Source organism: Mobula birostris, chromosome 12 (assembly GCF_030028105.1).
Source record: "Mobula birostris isolate sMobBir1 chromosome 12, sMobBir1.hap1, whole genome shotgun sequence".
Lineage (NCBI taxonomy): Eukaryota > Metazoa > Chordata > Chondrichthyes > Myliobatiformes > Myliobatidae > Mobula > Mobula birostris.
The window spans coordinates 4,967,018-4,992,063 of NC_092381.1; the positions used below are offsets into that span (position 1 = coordinate 4,967,018).

The 25,046-nt window shown below is 45.6% G+C and overlaps 1 protein-coding gene across 1 annotated transcript in view; it reads left to right on the forward strand.

Annotated features, from left to right (window-relative positions):
* Positions 1 to 25,046, forward strand: part of LOC140206426 (uncharacterized) — a 620,054-nt gene that overhangs the window by 536,748 nt on the left and 58,260 nt on the right. Inside the window, exons 50-51 of the mRNA XM_072274794.1 lie at positions 1,494 to 1,604; positions 8,394 to 8,447. Of these exons, the coding sequence (XP_072130895.1) occupies positions 1,494 to 1,604; positions 8,394 to 8,447 (165 nt within the window). The remainder of the gene's footprint in view (positions 1 to 1,493; positions 1,605 to 8,393; positions 8,448 to 25,046) is intronic.

A 25,046-nucleotide genomic window follows, 5' to 3' on the forward strand; every position in this document is an offset into this window, starting at 1 on the left:
ACGGTGATCCCAGTGTGATATGGAGACTGGAACTGTGCACGGTGTTCCCAGTGTGATATGGAGACTGGAACTGTGCACGGTGATCCCAGTGTGATATGGAGACTGGAACTGTGCACGGTGTTCCCAGTGTGATCTGGAGACTGGAACTGTGCACGGTGTTCCCAGTGTGATATGGAGACTGGAACTGTGCACGGTGATCCCAGTGTGATATGGAGACTGGAACTGTGCACGGTGTTCCCAGTGTGATATAGAGACTGGAACTGTGCACGGTGATCCCAGTGTGATATGGAGACTGGAACTGTGCACGGTGTTCCCAGTGTGATCTGGAGACTGGAACTGTGCATGGTGTTCCCAGTGTGATATGGAGACTGGAACTGTGCACGGTGATCCCAGTGTGATATGGAGACTGGAACTGTGCACGGTGTTCCCAGTGTGATATAGAGACTGGAACTGTGCACGGTGATCCCAGTGTGATATGGAGACTGGAACTGTGCACGGTGTTCCCAGTGTGATATAGAGACTGGAACTGTGCACGGTGATCCCAGTGTGATATGGAGACTGGAACTGTGCACGGTGTTCCCAGTGTGATATGGAGACTGGAACTGTGCACGGTGATCCCAGTGTGATATGGAGACTGGAACTGTGCACGGTGTTCCCAGTGTGATATGGAGACTGGAACTGTGCACGGTGATCCCAGTGTGATATGGAGACTGGAACTGTGCGCGGTGTTCCCAGTGTGATATGGAGACTGAAACTGTGCACGGTGATCCCAGTGTGATATGGAGACTGGAACTGTGTTCCTGGTGTGATATGGAGACTGGAACTGTGCACGGTGATCCCAGTGTGATATGGAGACTGGAACTGTGCACGGTAATCCCAGTGTGATATGAGACTGGAACTGTGCTCGGTGTTCCCAGTGTGATATGGAGACTGGAACTGTGCGCGGTGTTCCCGGTGTGATATGGAGACTGGAACTGTGCACGGTGATCCCAGTGTGATATGGAGACTGGAACTGTGTTCCTGGTGTGATATGGAGACTGAAACTGTGCACGGTGATCCCAGTGTGATATGGAGACTGGAACTGTGCACGGTGTTCCCAGTGTGATCTGGAGACTGGAACTGTGCACGGTGTTCCCAGTGTGATATGGAGACTGGAACTGTGCACGGTGATCCCAGTGTGATATGGAGACTGGAACTGTGCACGGTGTTCCCAGTGTGATATGGAGACTGGAACTGTGCACGGTGTTCCCAGTGTGATATGGAGACTGGAACTGTGCACGGTGATCCCAGTGTGATATGGAGACTGGAACTGTGCACGGTGTTCCCAGTGTGATATGGAGACTGGAACTGTGCACGGTGTTCCCAGTGTGATATGGAGACTGGAACTGTGCACGGTGATCCCAGTGTGATATGGAGACTGGAACAGTTCTCAATGCTTCAAGCTTCTCTATTTTTTTGAACCATGCCAAAGAGTGGCTTTCGTATCTTTTCAGGGAGAGCCCGGTTTGCCGGGACAACAAGGTTTCCAAAATACTCAGCGGGGTCGACCTGGTGTGCAGGGAGACCAAGGATCCATGGGCAAGCCTGGTGCTAAAGGTCAGAAGGTATGTTTTACCACAGTACCTCCCCCACTACTGTCCCTTTCTCTAACAAATATACAAAACTTTATAAAATATAAGACATACAAAGGTTAGGGTTGCAAGAAAGAATGAGAATCAGGTTTAATATCACCGGTGTATGTCGCAAAATTTGTTAACATAATGGCAGCAGTACAATGTAATATGTAATAATTGAAAAATACCTGTGAATGACAGTAAATATATATTAAATATTAAAGTTATATAAGTAGTGCAAACGTTAGAAATAAAGAAGTAGTGAGCTAGTGTTCATGGGTTCAATGTCCGTTCAGAAATGTGATGGAAGAGGGGAAAAAGCTGGTCCTGAATTATTGCATGTGTGCCTTTAGGCTTCTGTACCTCCTCCCAGATGGCAGGAAGGAGAAGAGGGCATGTCCTGGGGAATGGGAATGCTTAGAGACAGAACGAACAGGGCCTTTTTGGTCACCGTTCCTTGAAGATGTCCTGCATACGTCTGAGGCGAATACCCAGGGCGGAGCTGACTAAGTTTACAACTTCAGTTACTGAATTCAAGTTAAAATACAGTTATAACTATCTATAATGCAATGCATTCCCAGTGAGGACTGGGAGGGCACCGTTCCCGAAAACCCCAACTGAACCCAGAATGACGGCACGCTCTCCGTCTGAGGACACCCTGAAGGAATGCAGCACCGGAAGATGGGCAGGGGGTTGCACAGACTAAACCTCACACTCACCCCAGTCCTCACCCTCACTGTCCCGTTCCCACAGTCACCCCAGTCCTCACCCTCACTGTCCCGTTCCCACAGTCACCCCAGTCCTCACCCTCACTGTCTCGTTCCCACACTCACCCCAGTCCTCACCCTCACTGTCCCGTTCCCACACTCACCCCAGTCCTCACCCTCACTGTCCCGTTCCCACACTCACCCCAGTCCTCACCCTCACTGTCCCGTTCCCACACTCACCCCAGTCCTCACCCTCACTGTCCCGTTCCCACACTCACCCCAGTCCTCACCCTCACTGTCCCGTTCCCACACTCACCCCAGTCCTCACCCTCACTGTCCCGTTCCCACACTCACCCCAGTCCTCACCCTCACTGTCCCGTTCCCACACTCACCCCAGTCCTCACCCTCACTGTCCCGTTCCCACACTCACCCCAGTCCTCACCCTCACTGTCCCGTTCCCACAGTCACCCCAGTCCTCACCCTCACTGTCCCGTTCCCACACTCACCCCAGTCCTCACCCTCACTGTCCCGTTCCCACACTCACCCCAGTCCTCACCCTCACTGTCCCGTTCCCACACTCACCCCAGTCCTCACCCTCACTGTCCCGTTCCCACACTCACCCCAGTCCTCACCCTCACTGTCCCGTTCCCACAGTCACCCCAGTCCTCACCCTCACTGTCTCGTTCCCACACTCACCCCAGTCCTCACCCTCACTGTCCCGTTCCCACACTCTCCTCAGTCCTCACCCTCACTGTCTCGTTCCCACACTCACCCCAGTCCTCACCCTCACTGTCTCGTTCCCACACTCACCCCAGTCCTCACCCTCACTGTCCCGTTCCCACAGTCACCCCAGTCCTCATCCTCACTGTCCCGTTCCCAGGGTCACCCAAGTCCTCACCCTCACTGTCCCGTTCCCAGGGTCACCCAAGTCCTCACCCTCACTGTCCCGTTCCTACACTCACCCCAGTCCTCACCCTCACTGTCCCGTTCCCACACTCACCCCAGTCCTCACCCTCACTGTTCCGTTCCCACAGTCACCCCAGTCCTCACCCTCACTGTCCCGTTCCCACACTCACCCCAGTCCTCACCCTCACTGTCCCGTTCCCACACTCACCCCAGTCCTCACCCTCACTGTCTTATTCCCACACTCACCCCAGTCCTCACCCTCACTGTCCTGTTCCCACACTCACCCCAATCCTCACCCTCACTGTCCCGTTCCCACGCACCTACCCCAGTCCTCACCCTAACTGTCCCGTTCCCACACTCACCCCAGTCCTCACCCTCACTGTCCCGTTCCCACACTCACCCCAGTCCTCACCCTCACTGTCCCGTTCCCACACACCTACTCCAGTCCTCACCCTAACTGTCCCGTTCCCACACACTCACCCCAGTCCTCACCCTCACTGTCCCGTTCCCACACTCATCCCAATCCTCACCCTCACTGTCCCGTTCCTACACACCTACCCCAGTCCTCACCCTCACTGTCCCGTTCCCACACTCACCCCAGTCCTCACCCTCACTGTCCCGTTCCCACACTCACCCCAGTCCTCACCCTCACTGTCCCGTTCCCACGGTCACCCCAGTCCTCACCCTCACTGTCCCGTTCCCAGGGTCACCCAAGTCCTCACCCTCACTGTCCCGTTCCCAGGGTCACCCAAGTCCTCACCCTCACTGTCCCGTTCCTACACTCACCCCAGTCCTCACCCTCACTGTCCCGTTCCCACACTCACCCCAGTCCTCACCCTCACTGTCCCGTTCCCACAGTCACCCCAGTCCTCACCCTCACTGTCCCGTTCCCACACTCACCCCAGTCCTCACCCTCACTGTCCCGTTCCCACACTCACCCCAGTCCTCACCCTAACTGTCCCGTTCCCACACTCACCCCAGTCCTCACCCTCACTGTCCCGTTCCCACACTCACCCCAGTCCTCACCCTCACTGTCCCGTTCCCACACACCTACTCCAGTCCTCACCCTAACTGTCCCGTTCCCACACACTCACCCCAGTCCTCACCCTCACTGTCCCGTTCCCACACTCATCCCAATCCTCACCCTCACTGTCCCGTTCCCACATACCTACCCCAGTCCTCACCCTAACTGTCCCGTTCCCACACTCACCCCAGTCCTCACCCTCACTGTCCCGTTCCCACACTCACCCCAGTCCTCACCCTCACTGTCCCGTTCCCACACACCTACCCCAGTCCTCACCCTAACTGTCCCGTTCCCACACTCACCCCAGTCCTCACGCTCATTGTCCCGAGGGCGTAGTCCCTCTAAGACTTCAGGAATAGGGTCTTTTCCTTTCGGGAGTTCCTTGGTACATTGCTGGGAAAGTGCTCCCCCAGAGAACCCAAGCCGTTCCCCCACTGGGCCTCCACTATGTTTCCCAACACCTCTCTGATCAGCTGAACATCTGAGGGGAGAGGCTGATCCCCTTAAATGATCCCCTGGCACTGCATTTTACTTCCAGTCGAACGAAACGCATTTTACCCCGCTTTCAGATAGCTGGCAGCTGTCACTACGGGGTAAATAACCCTAATAGTTCTAACACCATCACCAGCCCGCCTACTCAAACTTTAAACCAATCCCTGTTGCTCTCCCACAACTGAGCACTGCCACTCATCTAACAACTGAGAGATCCTCTCCACCTACGTCTCATATGCCTCCTCCCCTTTAGGGGTGGACATTATCCCAAAAACCAGGCAGAGCCTGCCATAGCTGGAACTTTTATTCGCAGACACTACCTTCGGATCAGACCACTCTTTCCTCTCTCTCCTAACAGTATGGATAGCCCATGGTCCCACCTCACCTGGGACGCCAATGGACACTGGCAGTCCCACCACCATTTCGTCAGCGCTAGTCTGAACTCGAACAAAGACCTCCGGGATACCAACAGCCACCCCACCCACCCAACATGCATGTAGTAACGACCAGTTTACAGACACACAAGAAAGAATAACATCTATCCCAATTGGTTAGCAAATGAATACAATTCTCTCTATCAGTAATTATAACCCAAACAAGCTGCTATAGAGAAGCAGTTTCTCAACAGTTAACATAACAAAGAAGCTATTTTATTCTAGCATAACAAAGAAGCCATTTTTATTAGCCTTAGCAGTAACATAAAAGAAGAAGCCCCTTATAATTACTATTCTATAGACCTGCTGAGTACACCCACATGAAAATGAATAGCAGGTTGTGTAAGGTGACATATATATACTTTGATAATAGATTTACTTTGAACTTTGTCAATTCCCTTAATGAGCACATGCTGCCACTGACCATACTGATTTCCGCCCAGGTGCTCCAGTTCCCTCCTACATCTGAAAGACGTGTGGGTCGGTGGGTCAGTGGGTTAATTGACCGCTGTAAATTATCCCCAGTGTGAGGGTGAGGGGTGGAATCTGGGGGAAGTTGATGGGAATGGGGGAGGGAATGGAAAGGGATCGGTGTTAGATTGGTGTCAATAGGTCGTTGATTGTTGTTATGTACTTGATGGGCCGAAGGCTGTCCCCAGCACACTCTTGGGCAAGTTGGTTGTTAACGCAAGCGACACATTACAAAATTTGAATTTCAATGTCAATTCATGATCAAAGTATGTATCTGTCACCAGATACTATTCTGAGGTTAATTTTCTTGTGGGATTTCACAGTAGCACAAAGAAATACAATAGGTACAAACAAAGACAGGCAAAGAACCAATGTTTAAAAGAAGACAAGCTGTGCAGATACACACAAAAAAAAAAAGCACAAAAATAAATAAATAAATAATATTGAGAACGTGGGTTGCAGAGTTGAAGGTGAGTCCATAGATTGTGGAATGACTTCAGAGCTGAGGTGAGTGGTGTCATCCATGCTGGTTCAAGACCCTAATGGTAGGGGCATTAACTGCTCCTGAATCTGGTGGTGTAAGTTCTGAGGCTCCTATGCCTTCAGTCCGATCGTAGAGGGGTACTGAAGTTCAAGGTAAATTTATTGATAAAATACATTTTTGTCACCAAATACTACTGTGAGATTCATTTTCTTATAGAATCAGTGAAAAACAACATACAAATGTAAGACATAGCAGCAGAATTAGACCATTTGGCCCATCGAGTCTTGCTCTGCCATTTCATCATGGCTGATTCATTTTCCCTATCGGTCCCAATCTCCTGCCTTCTCCCCGTATCCTTTCATCTCCTGTCCAATTAAGAATCTATCAGCATCTGCCTTAATGGGGGTAGAAGGGTGGGTTGGCAAGTTTGCAGACAACACAAAGGTTGGTGGTGTTGTGGATAGTGTAGAGGATTGTCGAAGATTGCGGAGAGACATTGATAGGATGCAGAAGTGGGCTGAGAAGTGGCAGATGGAGTTCAACCCGGAGAAGTGTGAGGTGGTACACTTTGGAAGGACAAACTCTAAGGCAGAGTACAAAGTAAGTGGCAGGATACTTGGTAGTGTGGAAGAGCAGAGGGATCTGGGGCCACATGTCCACAGATTCCTGAAAGTTGCCTCACAGGTAGATAGGGTAGTGAAGAAAGCTTATGGGGTGTTAGCTTTCATTAGTCGAGGGATAGAGTTTTAAGAGTCGCGAGGTAATGATGCAGCTCTATAAAATTCTGGTTAGGCCACACTTGGAGTACTGTGTCCAGTTCTGGTCGCCTCACTATAGGAAGGATATGGAAGCATTGGAAAGGGTACAGAGGAGATTTACCAGGATGCTGCCTGGTTTAGAGAGTATGCATTATGATCAGAGATTAAGGGAGCTAGGGCTTTACTCTTTGGAGAGGAGGATGAGAGGAGACATGATAGAGGTGTACAAGATAATAAGAGGAATAGATAGAGTGGATAGCCAGCGCCTCTTCCCCAGGGCACCACTGCTCAACACAAGAGGACATGGCTTTAAGGTAAGGGGTGGGAAGTTCAAGGGGGATATTAGAGGAAGGTTTTTTACTCAGAGAGTGGTTGGTGCGTGGAATGCACTACCTGAGTCAGTGGTGAAGGCAGATACACTAGTGAAGTTTAAGAGACTACTAGACAGGTATATGGAGGAATTTAAGGTGGGGGGTTATATGGGAGGCAGGGTTAAAGGTCAGCACAACATTGTGGGCCAAAGGGCCTGTACTGTGCTGTACTATTCTATGTTCTATGTTAAATATACGCAATGACTTGGCCTTGGCCTCCAAAGTCACCTGTAACAACAAATTCCACAGATTCTCCATTCTCTGGCTGAAGAAATTCTTCCTAATGTCTGTTCTAAATGGACATGTCTGTATTCTGAAGCTGTGTCCTCTGAGGTGTTAATCTCTCCCACTATAGGAAACATCCTCTCCATATCCACTCTACTGAGGCCTTTCAACATTCGCTAGGTTTTAATGAGATCATCCCTCATTCTTCTGAATTCCAGTGAATACAGGCCCAGAGCCATCAAATACTGTTCTTATGACAAGCCATTCAATCCTGGAATCATTTTCTTGAACCTCCTTTGAACCCTCTCCAGTTTCAGCACATCCTTTCTAAGATAAGGAGACTAAAGCTGCTCACAATACTCCAAGCGAGGCCTCACCAGTGCCTTATAAAGTCTCAACATTACATCCTTGCTTTCATATTTTTGTCCTCTTGAAATGAATGCTAACATCATATTGATAGTGTTGACTAATCTTTTTTCTCAAAGTACCACAATTAACATGTAAATATAGCATTGAATCAAAGACAGACAGACAACCAGTGTGCATAAGAAGACAAACTGGAAATACAAACAAAATATAATAATAATAATAATAATAAATAACTGAGCAAATAAATAATACTGTGAGCATGTTGTAGAGTCCTTGAAAGTGAGTCCATAAATGATGGAATTAGTTCAGTGTTCAGCTGCATGACGTTATCCCCTCATATCCAAGAGCCTGGTGGTTGAGGTGTGATCACAGTTCCTGAAACTAGTGGTGTGGGACCTAGGGCTCCTGTACCTCCTTCCCAATGGCAGCAGTGAGAAGAGAACATGTTCCCTGTATATTTTGATATAGATGTGATAAATAAACTTGAATCTTGAAGATGGTAACTTGCTCAGTATTGAAGTCTACATCTGCTGTTTCAGGGTGATATTGGCGACCAAGGTTTGAGAGGCTTCCCAGGTTCCATTGGCCCAAAGGTACGTTGATTTTATCATCATCATTTAATCCCTCATCACTTCTGCAGATCATTACTCAGCTCTGGTCAATACACCACTGCACACAAAGCCCTCTCATGTGACTGATATTCACCAAAGGGAGGGACATTCAGAATAACACACGCAAAACTCAGTAGGTCAGACAGCAGCTATGAGGGGAATAAACAGTTGATGATTTGGACTGATACCCTTTATCTGAATTGGAAAGGAAGGGTGAAGAAGACAGAAAAAGAAGGAAGACAAGCTAGAAGGTGAAGGGATGGGGTAGTGGAGTAAGAAGCTGGGAGATGATAAGGCAAAGGGCTGAAGAAAACTGAATCGATAGGAGAGGAGAGTGGACCATGAAAGAAAGGGAAGGAGGAGGGACACCACGGGGAGGTGATGGCAGATGAAGAGAAGAGGTAAGAGGACAAAGTGAGGAATTAATGAAGAGGGAATGGAGAGGGGAGAAAATTACCAGAGGTTAGCAAGATCAATGTTCTTGCCATCAGGTTGGAAGTTACTGAGATGAAATATGTCTTATTTGCTTACTGCCCGTTACGCTGCTGCCATTTCGAGTAGCAAAGAGCAATGAAGGTCCCCCATCGCTGTCTGTCTTTCATCCTCTTCCCTACTTTGCCCAGGTGAGGTTCAGGATTCTCATTTCTGCCTCTGTGGTATGACATCAGTTAGTATTTGGTCTCCCACATTTCCTCCTCCCTTCCCATGAAGTGCTTGCCTTGATGATGGAGTTTGCCTCTTTTCTGGACAGAATATGAGTTCTCAAGATACTTAGACAACTGTTTCTTCTGTGCAGGGTTAGAGGTGAGGGACAGAGGCCATACAGGTGCCCTGTGGTCTCCAAGTGTGGCCCTGGCAAGTAGCTGATAGTATAGACAAAAGGACTTCTGCATCATCTTCCCTCTCTCCACCCTGTGTATCACAGAAAAGAGGGCTGTAAGCCCTGGAAAACCTCTGTGTACAGTTGATGCCTAGAGAGTTGGAGTGCAACGCCTTTCAGATGAAACCTGCCGGCTTCAGACTGAGAACCTGGAGCACAGGGTGAAGGTGTGGGATTGGACCCCCACTCCCGAATCATTACCACTGACATACAGAACATAGGACATTACAGCACAGTACAAGCCCTTTGTCCCTGTGTCAGGGTGAACGTGCAAGCTTCATGCCAAGAGTTCCTGAGGTCACAACTGATCCTGATCTCTAGACAGCGCAACACAGGCCCTTTTTCCCACAATGTTGTGCCAACCTTTTAACCTTCTCTGAGATCAATCTAACTCTTCCTTCCTACATAGTCCTCACTTTTTCTATCATCCATGTGTCTATCTAAAAGTTTCTTAATGCTCCTAATAAATCTCCCCCTACCACCACCTTGACAGGGCACTCCACTCACTCGCCTTTCTCTCTGTGTAAAAAAAAAACTTACTTCTGACATCCCCTCTTAAACTTTCTTCCAATCGCCTTAAAATTTTATCCCTTGTGTTAGCCATTTCTGACCTGGGAAGATGTCTCTGGCTGTCCATACAATCTATAACCATATAACCATATAACAATTACAGCATGGAAACAGGCCATCTCGGCCCTTCTAGTCCATGCCGAACTCTTACTCTCACCTAGTCCCACCAACCTGCACTCAGCCCATAACCCTCCATTCCTTTCCTGTCCATATAGCTACCCAATTTAACTTTAAACGACAACATCAAACCTGCCTCAACCACTTCTGCTGGAAGCTCATTCCACACAGCTACCACTCTCTGAGTAAAGAAGCTCCCCCTCATGTTACCCCTAAACTTTTGCCCTTTAACTCTCAACTCATGTCCTCTTGTTTGAATCTCCCCCACTCTCAATGAAAAGAGCCTATCCACATCAACTCTATCTATCCCCCTCATAATTTTAAATACCTCTATCAAGTCCCCCCTCAACCTTCTACGTTCCAAAGAATAAAGACCTAACTTGTTCAACCTTTCTCTGTAACTTAGGAGATGAAACCTAGGCAACATTTTAGTAAATCTCCTCTGTACTCTCTCAATTTAATTAACATCTTTCCTATAATTCGGTGACCAGAACTGTACACAATACTCCAAATTTGGCCTTACCAATGCCTTGTACAATTTCAACATTACATCCCAACTCCTATACCCAATGCTCTGATTTATAAAGGCCAGCATACCAAAAGCTTTCTTCACCACCCTATCCACATGAGATTCCACCTTCAGGGAACTATGCACCATTATTCCTAGATCCCTCTTTTCTACTGCATTCTTCAATGCCCTACCATTTACCATGTATGTCATATTTTGATTAGTCCTACCAATATGTAGCACCTCACATTTATCAGCATTAAACTCCATCTGCCATCTTTCAGCCCACTCTTCTAACTGGCCTAAATCTCTCTGCAAGCTTTGAAAACCTACTTCATTATCCACAACTCCACCTATCTTAGTATCATCTGCATACTTACTAATCCAATTTACCACCCCCTCATCCAGATCATTAATATATATGACAAACAACATTGGACCCAGTACAGATCCCTGAGGCACACCACTAGACACCGTCCTCCAACCTGACAAACAGTTATCCACCACTACTCTCTGGTGTCTCCCATCCAGCCACTGCTGAATCCATTTTACTAGTTCGATATTAATGCCTAACAATTGAACCTTCCTAACTAACTTTCCATGTGGAACCTTGTCAAAGGCCTTACTGAAGTCCATATTGACAACATCCACTGCTTTACCCTCATTAACTTTCGTAGTAACCTCATCAAAAAATTCAATAAGATTTGTCAAACTTGACCTTCCACACACAAATCCATGTTGACTGTTCCTAATCAGACCCTGTCTATCCAGATAATTATATATACCATCTCTAAGAATACTTTCCATCAATTTACCCACTTATGATCTTCAAATTTGAAATATGTCATGGCATTTATCATTTTGCAGCAGCAGTACAGTGCAATACATAAAAATTACTATCATTTACAGTAAGAAATATATTTTTAAAAAGTAGTGCAAAAAAAACCTGAGATAGTGTTCATGGACCATTGAGAAATCTGATAGCAGAGGGAAGAAGCTGTTTCTGAAACTTTGAGTGTGTGTCTTCAAAGGTTTCAAAGGTACATTTAATGTCAGAGAAATGTATATGCATCCTGAAATTCTTTTTCTTCACAACTATCTACGAAAACAGAGGAGTGCCCCGAAGAATGAATGACAGATAAATGTTAGAACCCCAAAGTCTCCCCAGCTCCCCTCCCTCCTGCGCATAAGCAGCAGCAAGCAACGATCCCCACTCCACCCCGGCAAAATAAAAGCATCGGCACCTACCACCGAGCACTCAAGCGTGCAGCAAAGCAACAGCAAGGACACAGACTTGCAGTACCCCAAAGACTACTGTAATGCTCAGTTATATTGGCTCGTATATGTCATGGGGAAATCCCGCCCAGCACCGGCCTGAACGCTTCCCGCTGGGTCGGTTGCTGCACCACTGACACCCAAATCAATCCCAAACATCAATCATCAGCCGGCACACACAGTACGTTTTACCAAACACACTTTATAGATATTACTAGGTCTATGAAATTAATATAAGTTCGATACAGAAAAGGAGGTAATGGGAAAAAAAAGGCGCCAGACTTATCAAGGTCCAAGTTCTTCGTGCACAACCGTTGGAGCTCAGAAATTCCTGACGACCAACTGGATCCTGTCGGACTCAAGGCTCGGGACTACCCGGAATGATCGACCGGAGCCTTTCGCACGTCCGCCGTCCTCCCCGTCTCTCCACCGACTCCCCGTCAAAAACCCCCTGTCCCCAGTCATATGAGACAGCATTATCACCCGAAAACAAAACGATACATGACCACCCATTGGCTAATAGCACCCTGCTGTCTGTACTAACCCAAGCAAATGTCTAGCTACAGACTTTCTCAGCATTTAACATAACAAAGAAGCATTCCCCAGTATAACATAACATAGAAGCCATTTTAAATTTAACATACAAAGAAGAAACCTGTACACTACTTATTCACCTGGTATTTGACTACCACAAAGTGCCTGGTTCCTGTATCTCCTCCTTCATGGTAGAACTAAGAGGACATGTCCTCGGTGGTGAGGGTCCTTCATTGTGGTCTCAACTAGACCATCATAACATTGATGGTGTGGTGGCTGGTGAAAAAATGTATCTATGGATACAATAGGAGCCAGTCAACTAAAACAATACCTTACCTCCTGTACAGCCTTCTGTACCTCCTCCCTGATGCTATTAATGAGTATTGATTGTCGTCCATGTCACAAATTCCCACAATTCGGTGTTGGGTGTGGATTGTCACTGAATCGTGGCAAGTTGTGATACAGACAACCATCACTAACCAACCCAGTTCTTTGCCTCCTGACCTTCCAATCCACATCAGGTCCCAAGCCCAACTCTACTATGTGAGCCAATTCTGCCTGGGACATATACTCGGTGGATTTGTCCCTCCTCCAGCCACTGCCACCTGCTGCCTTGCCTCCACTTTGGCCAGACACCATAAGACCATAAGATATAGGAGCAGAATTAGGCCATTGGACCCATTTAATCTGCTCTACCATTTCCTATTTACCTCAGTGCCCCAATCTCCTGCCTTCTCCCTATATCCCTCCATATCCTGCCCAACCAAGAATCTATCAACCTCTGCCTTAAATATACATAAGACTTGGCCTCCACAGCTGCCTGTGGCAAAGAATTTCACAGATTCACCACTCTCTAGCAAAAAAAAATTCCTCCTCATCTCCATTCTAAAGGATGCCCCTCTACTCTGAGGTTGTGTCCTCTGAGTATCTCCCACCATAGGAAACATCGTCTCCACATCCACTCTATCAAGGCCTCTCACAATTCAATAGGTTTCAATAAGGTCACCCCCTCATTCTTCTGAATATTAGTGAATAAAGACCCAGAGCCATCAAATGCTCTTCATATGACAAGCCATTCAATCCTGGAATTTTTTTTCATGAACCTCCTTTGAACCCTCTCCAGTTTCAACACATCCTTTCTAAGATAAGGGGCCCAAAACTGCTCAGAATATTCCAAGTGAGACTTCACTAGTGCTTTAAAAAGTCTCAACATAATCTAGTCCTCTTGGAATGAATGCTAACATTGTGTTTGCCTTCCTCATCACAGACTCAACCTGCAATTAACCTTCAAGAATCCTGCACAAGGACTCCCAAGTCCCTTTGCCTCACATTTTTTTGTATATTTTCTCTCCATTTAGAAAATAGTTGACCCTTTCATTTCATTTACGAAAGTGTGTGACCATACACTTCCCAACACTATGTTCCACCTGCCATTTCTGTCCCCATTCTCCTAATCTAAATCCTTCTGTAACCTCTCTACTTCCTCAAAATTACCTGCCCCTCCACCTATCTTCATATCATCTGCAAAGCCATCAATCCAATCATCCAAATCATTGATATTTAATATGAAAAAGATCAGTCCCAACACAGATCCCTGTGGAACACCACTAGTTACCAGCAGCCAACCAGAAAAGACTCCCGTTATTCCCACTCTTTGCCTCCTGCCAATCAGCCAGTTCTTTATCCATGTGAGAAACTTTCCTCTAAACCATGAATTGTATATCAGCTTGTAATTGATTGTATCGTAGCTTGTTAAGGAGCTTCATGTGTGGCACCTTTTCCAAGAACACAAAATCCCTTGACTCTCCATTGTCTATCCTGCTTGTTATTTCTTCAAAGAATTCCAATGATTTGTCAGGCAAGATTTTCCCTTGAGGAAACAATGCCGATTTTATCACGTGCCTCCAAGTACCCCGAGACCTCCTTTTTAATAATCGACTCCAACATCTTCCCAACTACTGAGGTCAGACTAACTGGCCTATAGTTTCCTTTCTTCAGCCTCTCTACCTTCTTGAAGGGCACAGGGACATTTTCAATTTTCCACTTTTCCAGAACCATTCCAGAATATAGTGATTTTTGAAAAATCATAACTAATACCTCCACAATCTCTTTAGCCACTATGCTGCCCGACCTACTGAGTTCCTCCAGCATGTTGTGAGTGTTGCTTTGATCCCAGCATCTGCAGATTATTTTGTGTTTACTTCTATCAGAACTCTGGGGTGTACACCATCTGGTCTAGGTAACTTAGCTAGCTTCAGACTTTTCAATTTTCCAAGAACTTTCTCTCTAGTAATGGTAACGTCACTCATTTCATGACCCCTGACACCTGAAACTCCCACCATACTGCTAGTGTCTTCTACAATGAAGACTGATGTAAAATACTTATTCAGTTTGTTTGACATTTCCTTGTCCCCTATAACTATCTCTCTAGCATCATTTTCTAGTGGTCCAATATCCACTCTCACCCATCTTACACTTTATGTATCTGGAGAAACTTTTGGTGTCCTCTTTAATATTATTCGGTAACTTACGTTTGTATCCCATCTTTATCTTCTTAATGAATTTCTTAATTGCCTTCTGTTGGCTTTTAAAATCTTCCAAATCTTTCAACTTCCCACTATTTTTTGCCTCATTATATGTCCTCTCTTTGGCTTTTATGTTAGCTTTGGTTTCTCTTGTTAGCCATGGTTGTGTCATCTTTCTTTTAGAATGTATATATCCTGTGCCTTCCAAATTGCCTCCAGAAATTCCAACCATTGCTGCTCTGACGTCATCCCTGCCAGTGTTCTTTTCCAATCAATTCTGTCCATTTCCTCTGTAATTCCCCGTACTCTAATGATACATCTGACTTTATCTTCTCTTTCTCAAATTTCAGGGTGAATGTGACCATATTATGATCAGTTTCCCCTAAGGGTTCTTTTGCCTTAAGCTTTCTAATCAATTCTGGTTCATTGCACAACAACCAATCCAAAAGATCTGATCCCTAGTGGACTCAACCACGAGCTGCTCTAAAAAGCCATCTCATAAGCACTTTAGAAATTCCCCCTCCTGGAATCCAGTACCAACCTTATTTTCCCAATCTACCCGCATATTGAAGTCCCCCATGACTATTCTATTGTTGCCCTTTTGGCATACATTTTCTATTTCCCATAGTAATTTGTAGACCACATCCTTACTACTGTTTGGGGATCTGTATACAACTCCCATCAGGGTCTGTTTACCCTTGCAGTTCCTTAGTTCTACCCAGAACCATTCAACACCTTCCGATCCTATGTCACTTCTTTCTGATGATTTGATTTCAGTTTTTACCGACAGAGCAAAGCCACCCCCTTTGCCTTCCTGCCTGTCCTTTCAATACAATGTGTATCCTTGGACATTAAGCTCCCAGTTATAATCTTCTTTCAACCATGATTCAGTGATGCCTACATCATACCTGCCAGTCTGCAACCCTGCTACAAGTTAGAAACATAGAAAACCGACAGCACAATACAGGCCATCTATCTCATTCCATATACTGCCTGCATTCAGATACAACACCTTCATTCCTGTATTCACCCTTTTCAATTTTGTCCGCCTTCTACATTGCAACTCATCCTATTGACTGCAATTTTGCCCTATCAACAGCCTCTCCTCACTGAACATTGCCTCTATCTGTTAACCAGCTACCTCATCTTCAGCACTATCATCCACCTTTCCTATGATTCTTCTTGCATTGAAATATATGCATTGAGGACACTAGTCACACCATGCTCAACCTTTTGATTCATAACTTTATCTGAGATCTTACCAACATTTGCCTCCACAACCTCTCCACTAACTGTTCTGGTACTCTGGTTCCCACCTCCTACAACTCTGGTGTAAACCCCACTGTGCAGCATTAGCAAACCTTCCCTCTAGGATATTAGTCCCCCTCCAGTTCAGGTGCAAGCTGTCCCTTCTGTACGGGTTCCACCTTCCCTGGAAGAGAGCCCAATGATCCAAAAATGTTATGCCCTCTCTCCTACACCAACTCCTCAGCCGCACAGTAAACTGTATAATCTTCCTAGTTCTGGCCTCACCAGCACATGACACGAGTAGCAATCCTGAGATCACAACCTCGGAGGTCCTGCCCTTTAACTTAGCACCCGACTGCCTGAACTCCCTATGCAGAACCTCGTCACTCGTCCTAACCATGCCATCGATACCCACATGAACTACAACTTCTGGCTGTTCACCCACCCACTTAAGAATGCTAAGAATTTGATGCAAGATATCCCGGACCCTGGCACCCAACTGGGAATCTCATTCTCACCCACAGAACCTCCTGTCTGTTCCCCTAATTAACGAATCCCTATCACCACAGTGTACCTCTTTTCCCCCCTTCTCTTCTGAGTCACAGATGCTGACTCAATGCCAGAGACCCGACCACTGTGACTTTCTTCTGTTAGGTTCATCCTCCCTGTCAGTATCGAAAGTGACATACCTGTTGTGGAGGAGATGGCCACAGGGGTACTTTCCACTGGCTCCTTAACCCCATTCCCCTTCCTGACTGTCACCCAGTTTCCTGTGTCCTGCACCTTAGGTGTAACTACCTCTCTATATGTGTGATCTATTATCCCTTTAGCCTCCCGAATGATCCTGAGTTCATCCAGTTCCAGCTCCAACTCCTTAACGCAGTTTGTTGGAAGCTGCAGCTGGATGTACCTCGCAGTTGACGTTGTCAGGGACACTGGAGATCTCCCTGCCTTCCCACATCCCACAAAGGGAGCAGGCAACTATCCTGCCTGGCATCTCTACTGTCCTAGCTGAGCAGATACAAAGAAGGGAAGGAGAAAAAAACTTAACCTGGAGCTTTTCTTTCCTTTGCTTTCTCTGACTGAAGCCTCAAGGTCACCACCCTGACTCGTCCACTCGGACAACGGCTGCTGCGATTGCCCCTGCCTTCCGTTAACCCGCTGTTGGGAATCAATCCCAAATGACAATTGGTTGCTGGTCAAAACACTGTTTCGCTGTAGCAACCTGTTGTTGCTTTTTCTACTTGGTCAGTGGACCTGAGTGAAATATCCTTCTCTCAAAACTTTCTCAGTCACTGGTCAAAGTTCTTTTTTGCTGCAGTGACCTGCTGCTGCCTTTTGTACCCTTGCAGTGGGCCTGATTAACATCCCCTCCTCTCAAAACTTCTGATGCTCAGATTGGTCACTGGTAAAGCTCCAAAGCCTTGGGCCAAGCTCACCTTTAGGAGAGTCGCCATACAGCCCAAATTCCTGCGGTCACTCCCAGAGTGACCTGAGCACGTCACACCACACGGGGGTCAATTCCTTCCCCCACCTCCACCATCACTACAAACTAGAAGTGATAGGGGTGGAAAAGTTAAAGGGCTGGAGAAGAGGGAATCTGATAGGAGAGGAGAGTGGACCATGGGAGAAAGAGAAGGAGAACGGAGACTAAGCGGAGGTGACAGGCACTACTACGTCGAATCAGGCCTAGGGGGCCGACGGGTGATAGGCAAATGAAGAGAAAAGGAAGAGGTCGGAGTGGGAGTAGAAGAAAAGGGAGGGGGAGGGGAAAATCAATGTTCATGCTATCCACTTAGAGGCTTCCCAGACAGAACATGAGGTGTTGCTCCTACAATCTGAGAGCGGCCCCATTAGACGTCCCCAGAATGCAGATCCTGCTGTCTCTACCTGCTCCCCTTTGGCTCAGAATCAGGCTCCCATGAGTCCTGAGAAAAATATTCTCCTCATCTCCATTGTGAGAAACCCCTTGGAGACAGACAGAACAGAAAAGGCCCTTCGGCATGTAGGGAGAATGAAATGGGATTAGTGTAGGATTGGTGTCAATTGGTGGCTGATGGCCAGCATGGGCTCATTCTCCCCCCAGATTCCACCCCTCACCCGCACACTGGGACAACTTACAGTGCTGTTGGGATGCTGGGGGAAACCTACACTGACACAGGGAAAACGTGCAAACTCCACACAGACAGCGCCAGAGGTCAGGATCAAACCCAAGTCTCTGGAGCCCGCAAGGCAGCAGCTCTACCCAATGTATCACTGTGCTGGTGCCCTAATCACCCTGGTTTATTGTCGTTACATGTACCAAGATATGGCGAAAAGCATATCTTGCATACTGTTCATACAGGTGAATTCATTATCTACCACGATAACGTAGCAGTTATCATGATTTTATTACAGCTTGGAATGTCCAAGTTCAATTCCAGCATTGACTATGCGTTCTTCTCGTGACCATGGGGGTTTCCACTAACTGCTCCAGTTTCCTCCCACAGTCCAAAGACGTACCAGTTATGTTGTCATGGTGGGAGATTTTAATTTCCCAAATATTGATTGGCATCTTCCTAGAGCAAGGGGTTTAGAAGGGGTGAAGTTTGTTAGATGTGTTCAGGAAGATTTCCTGACACAATATGTAGATAAGCCTACAAGAGGAGAGGCTGTACTTGACCTGGTATTGGGAAATGAACCTGGTCAGGTGTCACATCTCTCAGTGGGAGAGCATTTTGGAGATAGTGATCACAATGCTATCTCCTTTAACATAGTATTGGAGAAGAATAGGAACAGACAAGTTTGGACAACATTTAATTGGAGTAAGGGGAAATATGAGGCTATCAGGCAGGAACTTAAAAGCATAAATTGGGAACAGATATTCTCAGGGAAATGTATGGAAGAAATGTGGCAAATGTTCAAGGGGTATTTGCATGGAGTTCTGCATTCTAATGAGGCAGGGAAAGGATGGTAGGGTACAGGAACCGTAGTGTACAAAGGCTGTTGTAAATCTAGTCAAGAAGAAAAGAAAAGCTTACAAAAGGTTCAAAAAACTCGGTAATGATAGAGATCCAGAAGATTATAAGGCTAGCAGGAAGGAGCTTAAGAATGAAATTAGGAGAGCCAGAAGGGGCCATGAGAAGGCCTTGGCGGGCAGGATTAAGGAAAACACCAAGGCATTCTACAAGTATGTGAAGAGCAAGAGGTTAAGACATGAGAGAATAGGACCAATCGAGTGTGACAGTGTGTATGGAGCCGGAAGAGATGGCAGAGGTACTTAATGAATACTTTGCTTCAGTATTTATGAACATTTGGAGAGGTAAAATATGATCAGGAAGAGTCAGCATGGCTTTGTCAAAGGCAGGTCTCGTGCCTTACGAGCCTGATTGAATTTTTTGAGGATGTGACTGAACACATTGATGAAGGTAGAGCAGTAGATGTAGTGTATATGGATTTCAGCAAGGCATTTGATAAGGTACCCCATGCCAGGCTTATTGAGAAAGTAAGGAGGCATAGGATCCAAGGGGACATTGCTTTGTGGATCCAGAACTGGCTTGCCCACAGAAGGGAAAGAGTGGTTGTAGACAGGTCATATTCTGCATGGAGTTGTTGTAGTAGTAGTAGTAGTAGCAGTAGTTCTCCTCCTCCTCCTCCTCCTCCTCCTCCTCCTCCTCCTCCTCCTCCTCCTCCTCCTCCTCCTCCTCCTCCCTCCCCCTCTTATCGAACTTCAAGAAACTCAAATTCTCGAATACACCTAGTCACGTGTATATACTGAATAATAGACTCTTCAATCAGATGTTGATTCTCTTGATGGCCAAACAAAGATTGAATAGAAAACCAAAATAAATTTAAGCCGGATAGCCTCTTGAACAACATGCTTCTTTCAATTTTGTGTCGATTACAGCTCAGCAAAACATGCTGGACTGTCTCTGGACTACCACAGTCACATAATCCAGTAGGATGTTTTCCTATTATCTTTAAATAATAGTTTAGCCCACAATGCCCCAACCTAAGTCTTGTTAATTTCACCACATCTCTACGATTTAAAAGGTAATAGTCTGAGACCTTTTTAACTAGTGGTTGACTGGAAAAATAATGCCTGCCCCTTAATTCATTTTTCCAATCCTCCTGCCGCTTCTTCTCTATACCTTTTTTAATCCTACTTCTCAATTCTGCTCTGCCTAGGGGAACTCTAATTTCTACTTGCCTGCTCTGTAAGGAAGACTTTGCAATGCCATCCACAATTTCATTTCCCTCCACCCCAGCATGCCCAGGTATCCATGAAAATCTAACTGCACAACCCATCTTCCCTACTCTAAACAACACTAAGAGAATCTCAATAACTATGTCAGGACCAGCTTTTGATTTACTCCCTTTTATAGACTCTAAGGCAGCAGCAGAATCTGAACAGATGATAACCCTACGTGGTCGAGAGTCTTCTATCCACCATAAGGCCCAGAGGATTGCTAATCATTCTGTTGCAAAGACAGAAACACCATCTGAAACCCGGTGACCAATCTTAACTCCAAGTTGAGACACATACATCCCAAATCCTGCCCTACTGCTCTGTGGGTCCACTGAGCCATCAGTAAAAATCTTCAGATAAGATCCCCATTTATTATTTAAATACTCATTTGTGATCAACCCTGATGAAATTGCTCTGCTTCCTTGAAGCTGAAAAAGGAGAAATAGGTCTACTTCTGGTTCTGGCAAGAGCCAAAAAGGGACGGGTGGCAAGCAAATTTGGTCAGCTATGTCTTCCTCAGTCAGTTTCATTTTCACGGCCCAGTTATTAACCAAATCTAAAAATGGATATCTTTTAATTTTACTTTGGTGCTCCCACTTCCCCTGCAAAAGACACTTTGATGGACAGCTGTGATTGAATCCATTTAGTTTTACCTAATACTGCAGGCCCAACTGAATTTGTCTTAAGTGTAGAGGCACTTCTCCCATCTCCACACATAATGCCGGGACTGATGTTGTTCTAAAAGCTCCATAACAGAGTCTAAGTGGTTTGGACTGCACAGTGTCTAGTTTTCCAAGCACTGCCGTAGCAGCGGAACCATAAGCAATACAACCATAATCTATAACTGATCTAATCGTAGCTGGATATATTAAGTACATAGTTTCCTGCCCTGCTCCCCAGTTGCATCCAGCAATACTTCTCATAACATTTAAAACTTTCTCACACTTTCCAATTGTTTTATCTATATGAACCCTCCAAGTAAGTCTTTCATCAAACCAGACACCTAAAAACTTGAATACCTTGACTTTTTCTAGTGGAAAATCATATAGACACAATTCACAATCAGGAATCTTTCTTCTAAAGCCAAAAATCATATATTTGGACTTAGAAGCAGAAATCCTGAAACCCCATTTATTAGCCCAGTTTTCAACTGATCTTAGCCTTTTGTACCTGCCTTAATATATACTTGCTGTTTCTTCCTCTTTTCCAGATTGCACCATCGTCTTCAAACAATGATTTGCCAAATCCTGTCCTTACCTGATCAAAGATATCGTTTATCATGACAGTAAAAAGAACTGGACTAATGATACTTCCTTGAGTGGTACCATTACCTGTTTTAATTGACCTGGAGCTTGTTCCACCTATTCTTACTTGAATTGTCCTTTCCTTAAGGAAACCTTTGATCCAATTAAACCTTCTACCTCTAATTCCTGCATCATAGAGTTTAATTAATAAGCCATCCTTCCATAGTGAGTCATATGCTCTTTCAATATCTAGAAATACACTTACCATTACTTCTCTATTTTGAAATGCTTTTTAATATCATGATCTAAAAGGGCAACAGATTCCATTGTTGATCTTCCAGTTCTAAAACCATTTTGATAGGCATCAAAATGTCCCTTATTTTCCAAAAAATAAACAAGTCTGTTGGTGACCATTGGATGGAGGTCGGTGACCAGTGGTGTGCCTCAGGGATCTGTTCTGGTACCTCTACTCTTTGATATTTTTATAAATGACCTGGATGAGGAAGTGGAGGGATGGGTTAGTAAATTTGCTGATGACACAAAGGTTGGGGGTGTTGTGAATAGTGTGGAGGGTTGTCAGAGGTTACAGCAGGACATTGATAGGATGCAAAACTGGGCTGAGAAGTGGCAGATGGAGTTCAACCCAGATAAGTGTGAGGTGGTTCATTTTGGTTGGCCAAATATGATGGAAGAATTTAGTATTAATTGTAAGACTCTTGGCAGTATGGAGGTTCAGAGAGATCTTGGGGTCCGAGTCCATAGGACACTCACACAGGTTGACTCTGTGGTTAAGAAGGCATACGGTGCATTGGCCTTCATCAATCGTGGGATTAAGTTTAGGAGCTGAGAGGTAATGTTGCAGCTATACAGGACCCTGGTCAGACCCCACTTGGAGAACTGTGCTCAGTTCTGGTCACAGGAAGGATGTGGAAACCATAGAAAGGGTGCAGAGGAGATTTACAAGGATGTTGCCAGGATTGGGGAGCATGCCTTATGAGGATAGGTTGAGTGAACTCGGCCTTTTTTCCTTGGAGCGACAGAGGATGAGAGATGACATGATAGAGGTGTATAAGATGATGAGAAGCATCGATCGAGTGGATAGTCAGAGGCTTTTTCCCAGAACTGAAATGGCAACATGAGAGGGCACAGTTTTAAGGTGCTGGGAAACAGGTACAGAAGAGATGTCAGGGGTAAGTTTTTTAAGCAGTGAGTGGTGATTGCATGGAATGGGCTGCCGGCGACGGTGGTGGAGGTGGATAAGATAGGGTCTTTTAAGAGACTCCTGGATTGGTATATGGAGCTTAGAAAAATAGAGGGCTATGGGTAACCCTAGGTAATTTCTATGGTAAGGACATGTTCGGCACAGCATTGTGGGCTGAAGGGCCTGGTTTTCTTTGTTTCTATGTTTTCTATGTTAGTAGGTTAATTGGTCATTGTAAATTGTCCTGTGATTAGGCTAGATTTAAACAGATGGATTGCTGGATGGTGCATCTCGTTGGGCTGGAAAGGTCTGTTCCTTGCTGTATCTCAAAAAAAAAATTACACAATGCATTGAGGTAGAACAAGGTAAAACAATAACAGAATGTTGCATGGGGCGACTGAGGAGAACCCAAGTGCAGGACACCGGCACGTCGACTGAGTTGGGGATGCTGGCATAGACGTGAACGTAGAACAGCAAACCGGAGGAATCTTGGCAAGGAGATGGGATCTACAGGGACTATCTTGAAACTAGAGCAGAACTTAAAACTGAACTTAGAACTAACGGTTCTAAGCGGACAAGAGAACGAGGTATCACACGAGAATAAACCAACAAACTGGCAACCTGTGATAGAGAAGCCACCGTACTTATTTCACAGTCTCTGATGAAAACCAGGTGGACTGTAATTAGATAAACTAGCAGCTATTGGAAATCTAATGACTGAAATTAGGGTATAATCAGGGAGAAAGGAGCATCAAAAAAAAGCAGAAAATATGGAGGCTTTATGGGAAAACTAACCTTGACGGTGTGCAAGGTGTCCCTTTCAGCATGGGAGAATTAAGAAAGGCACTAGATAAAACAGGAAAGACTGCGCCAGGTAAAGATGAAATGTGTTATAGTATGATAAAACACTTGAGTGAAGGGAGTCTGGAGAAACTACTGCTTCCGTATAACAAAGTCTGGGATGAAGGGAGAATACCAGGGAGCTGGAGAGAGGCAATAATTATTCCAATAAGGAAACCTGGGAAAGATGCCAACAGGCCAGAAAACTACAGGCCAATTGCCTTGACGTCACATGTATGTAAACTTATGGAACGTATGATAAATGAGAGGTTAGTGTACTTCTTGGAAAGTAGAAGTATGGTGGCAATGTATCAAAGCAGGTTCAGGAAAGGAGGGAATACTATGGATCCAGTGATGTGTCTAGGGGATGAAATAAGAAAAGTTCAAGTAAATAAAGAGACAATGGTTGCAGGTTTTTTTTGATGTTGAGAAAGCTTATGATATGTTATGGAAAGAGGGGCTCCTAATCAAGCTACATTTAGTGGGAATTGGGGGGGCAATGTTCAATTGGCTTAAGGACTTTTTAAATGGGAGAACTATACAAGTGAAGATAGGATCAGAGCTATCAAGCCAGTATGTTGTAGAAAAGGGGACGCCTCAGGGGAGTGTAGTGAGTCCAACTTTATTCTCCATTTTGATAAATGATATATTCGTAAATATTCCAACAGAAGTGGGAAAGTCATTGTTTGCAGATGACGGGGCTTTGTGGAAAAGAGGGAGAAATATTGAACATGTAGTTACGAAAATGCAAGGTGGAATTAATCAAGTTGAAGAGTGGGGGACAAAGTGGGGTTTTCAGTGGAGAAGACAAAAGCCATGTTCTTTACAAGGAAAAGGTTCAGGGGACTTAATTTGAATCTGTATGGGAGTAACCTGGAGAAAGTTGAAAGTTTTTGGTTTTTGGGAGTGCACTTTGACCTGAGATTAATATGGAGAGAACATGTTAGATATGTAGTTAGTAAATGTAAAAATGTGATAAATGTCAGGAGGTGTCTTGCTGGATTGGAATGGGGTGCTGATTTTGCATCACTGAGGTATATTTATGTAGCATTAATAAGATCAAGATTAGACTATGGAAGTATTGTATATGGGTCAGCAGCAAAATCTGTGCTGGCAGAACTGGATATCGTACAAGCTCGGGCTCTAAGGGTGTGCTTGGGAGTGGTTAGAACTTCCCCAGTGTGTGCACTCCAAGTTGAAGCAAATGAAATGCCACTGGGGCTGCGGTGTAAACAGCTGGAGGCCAATTACTGGATTAATTTAAGGGGTATGGTGATAGCCATCCTACAAAAAGGGTGTTGCAGACATGCTGGGAGAAGGAGAGGTCACAAAAAGAAAGTTTTGGCTGGATAGGAGAGCAAACAGCAAAAGATATGGGTGTATACAATAAAGAGTTTTGTCCAAGTGTGGC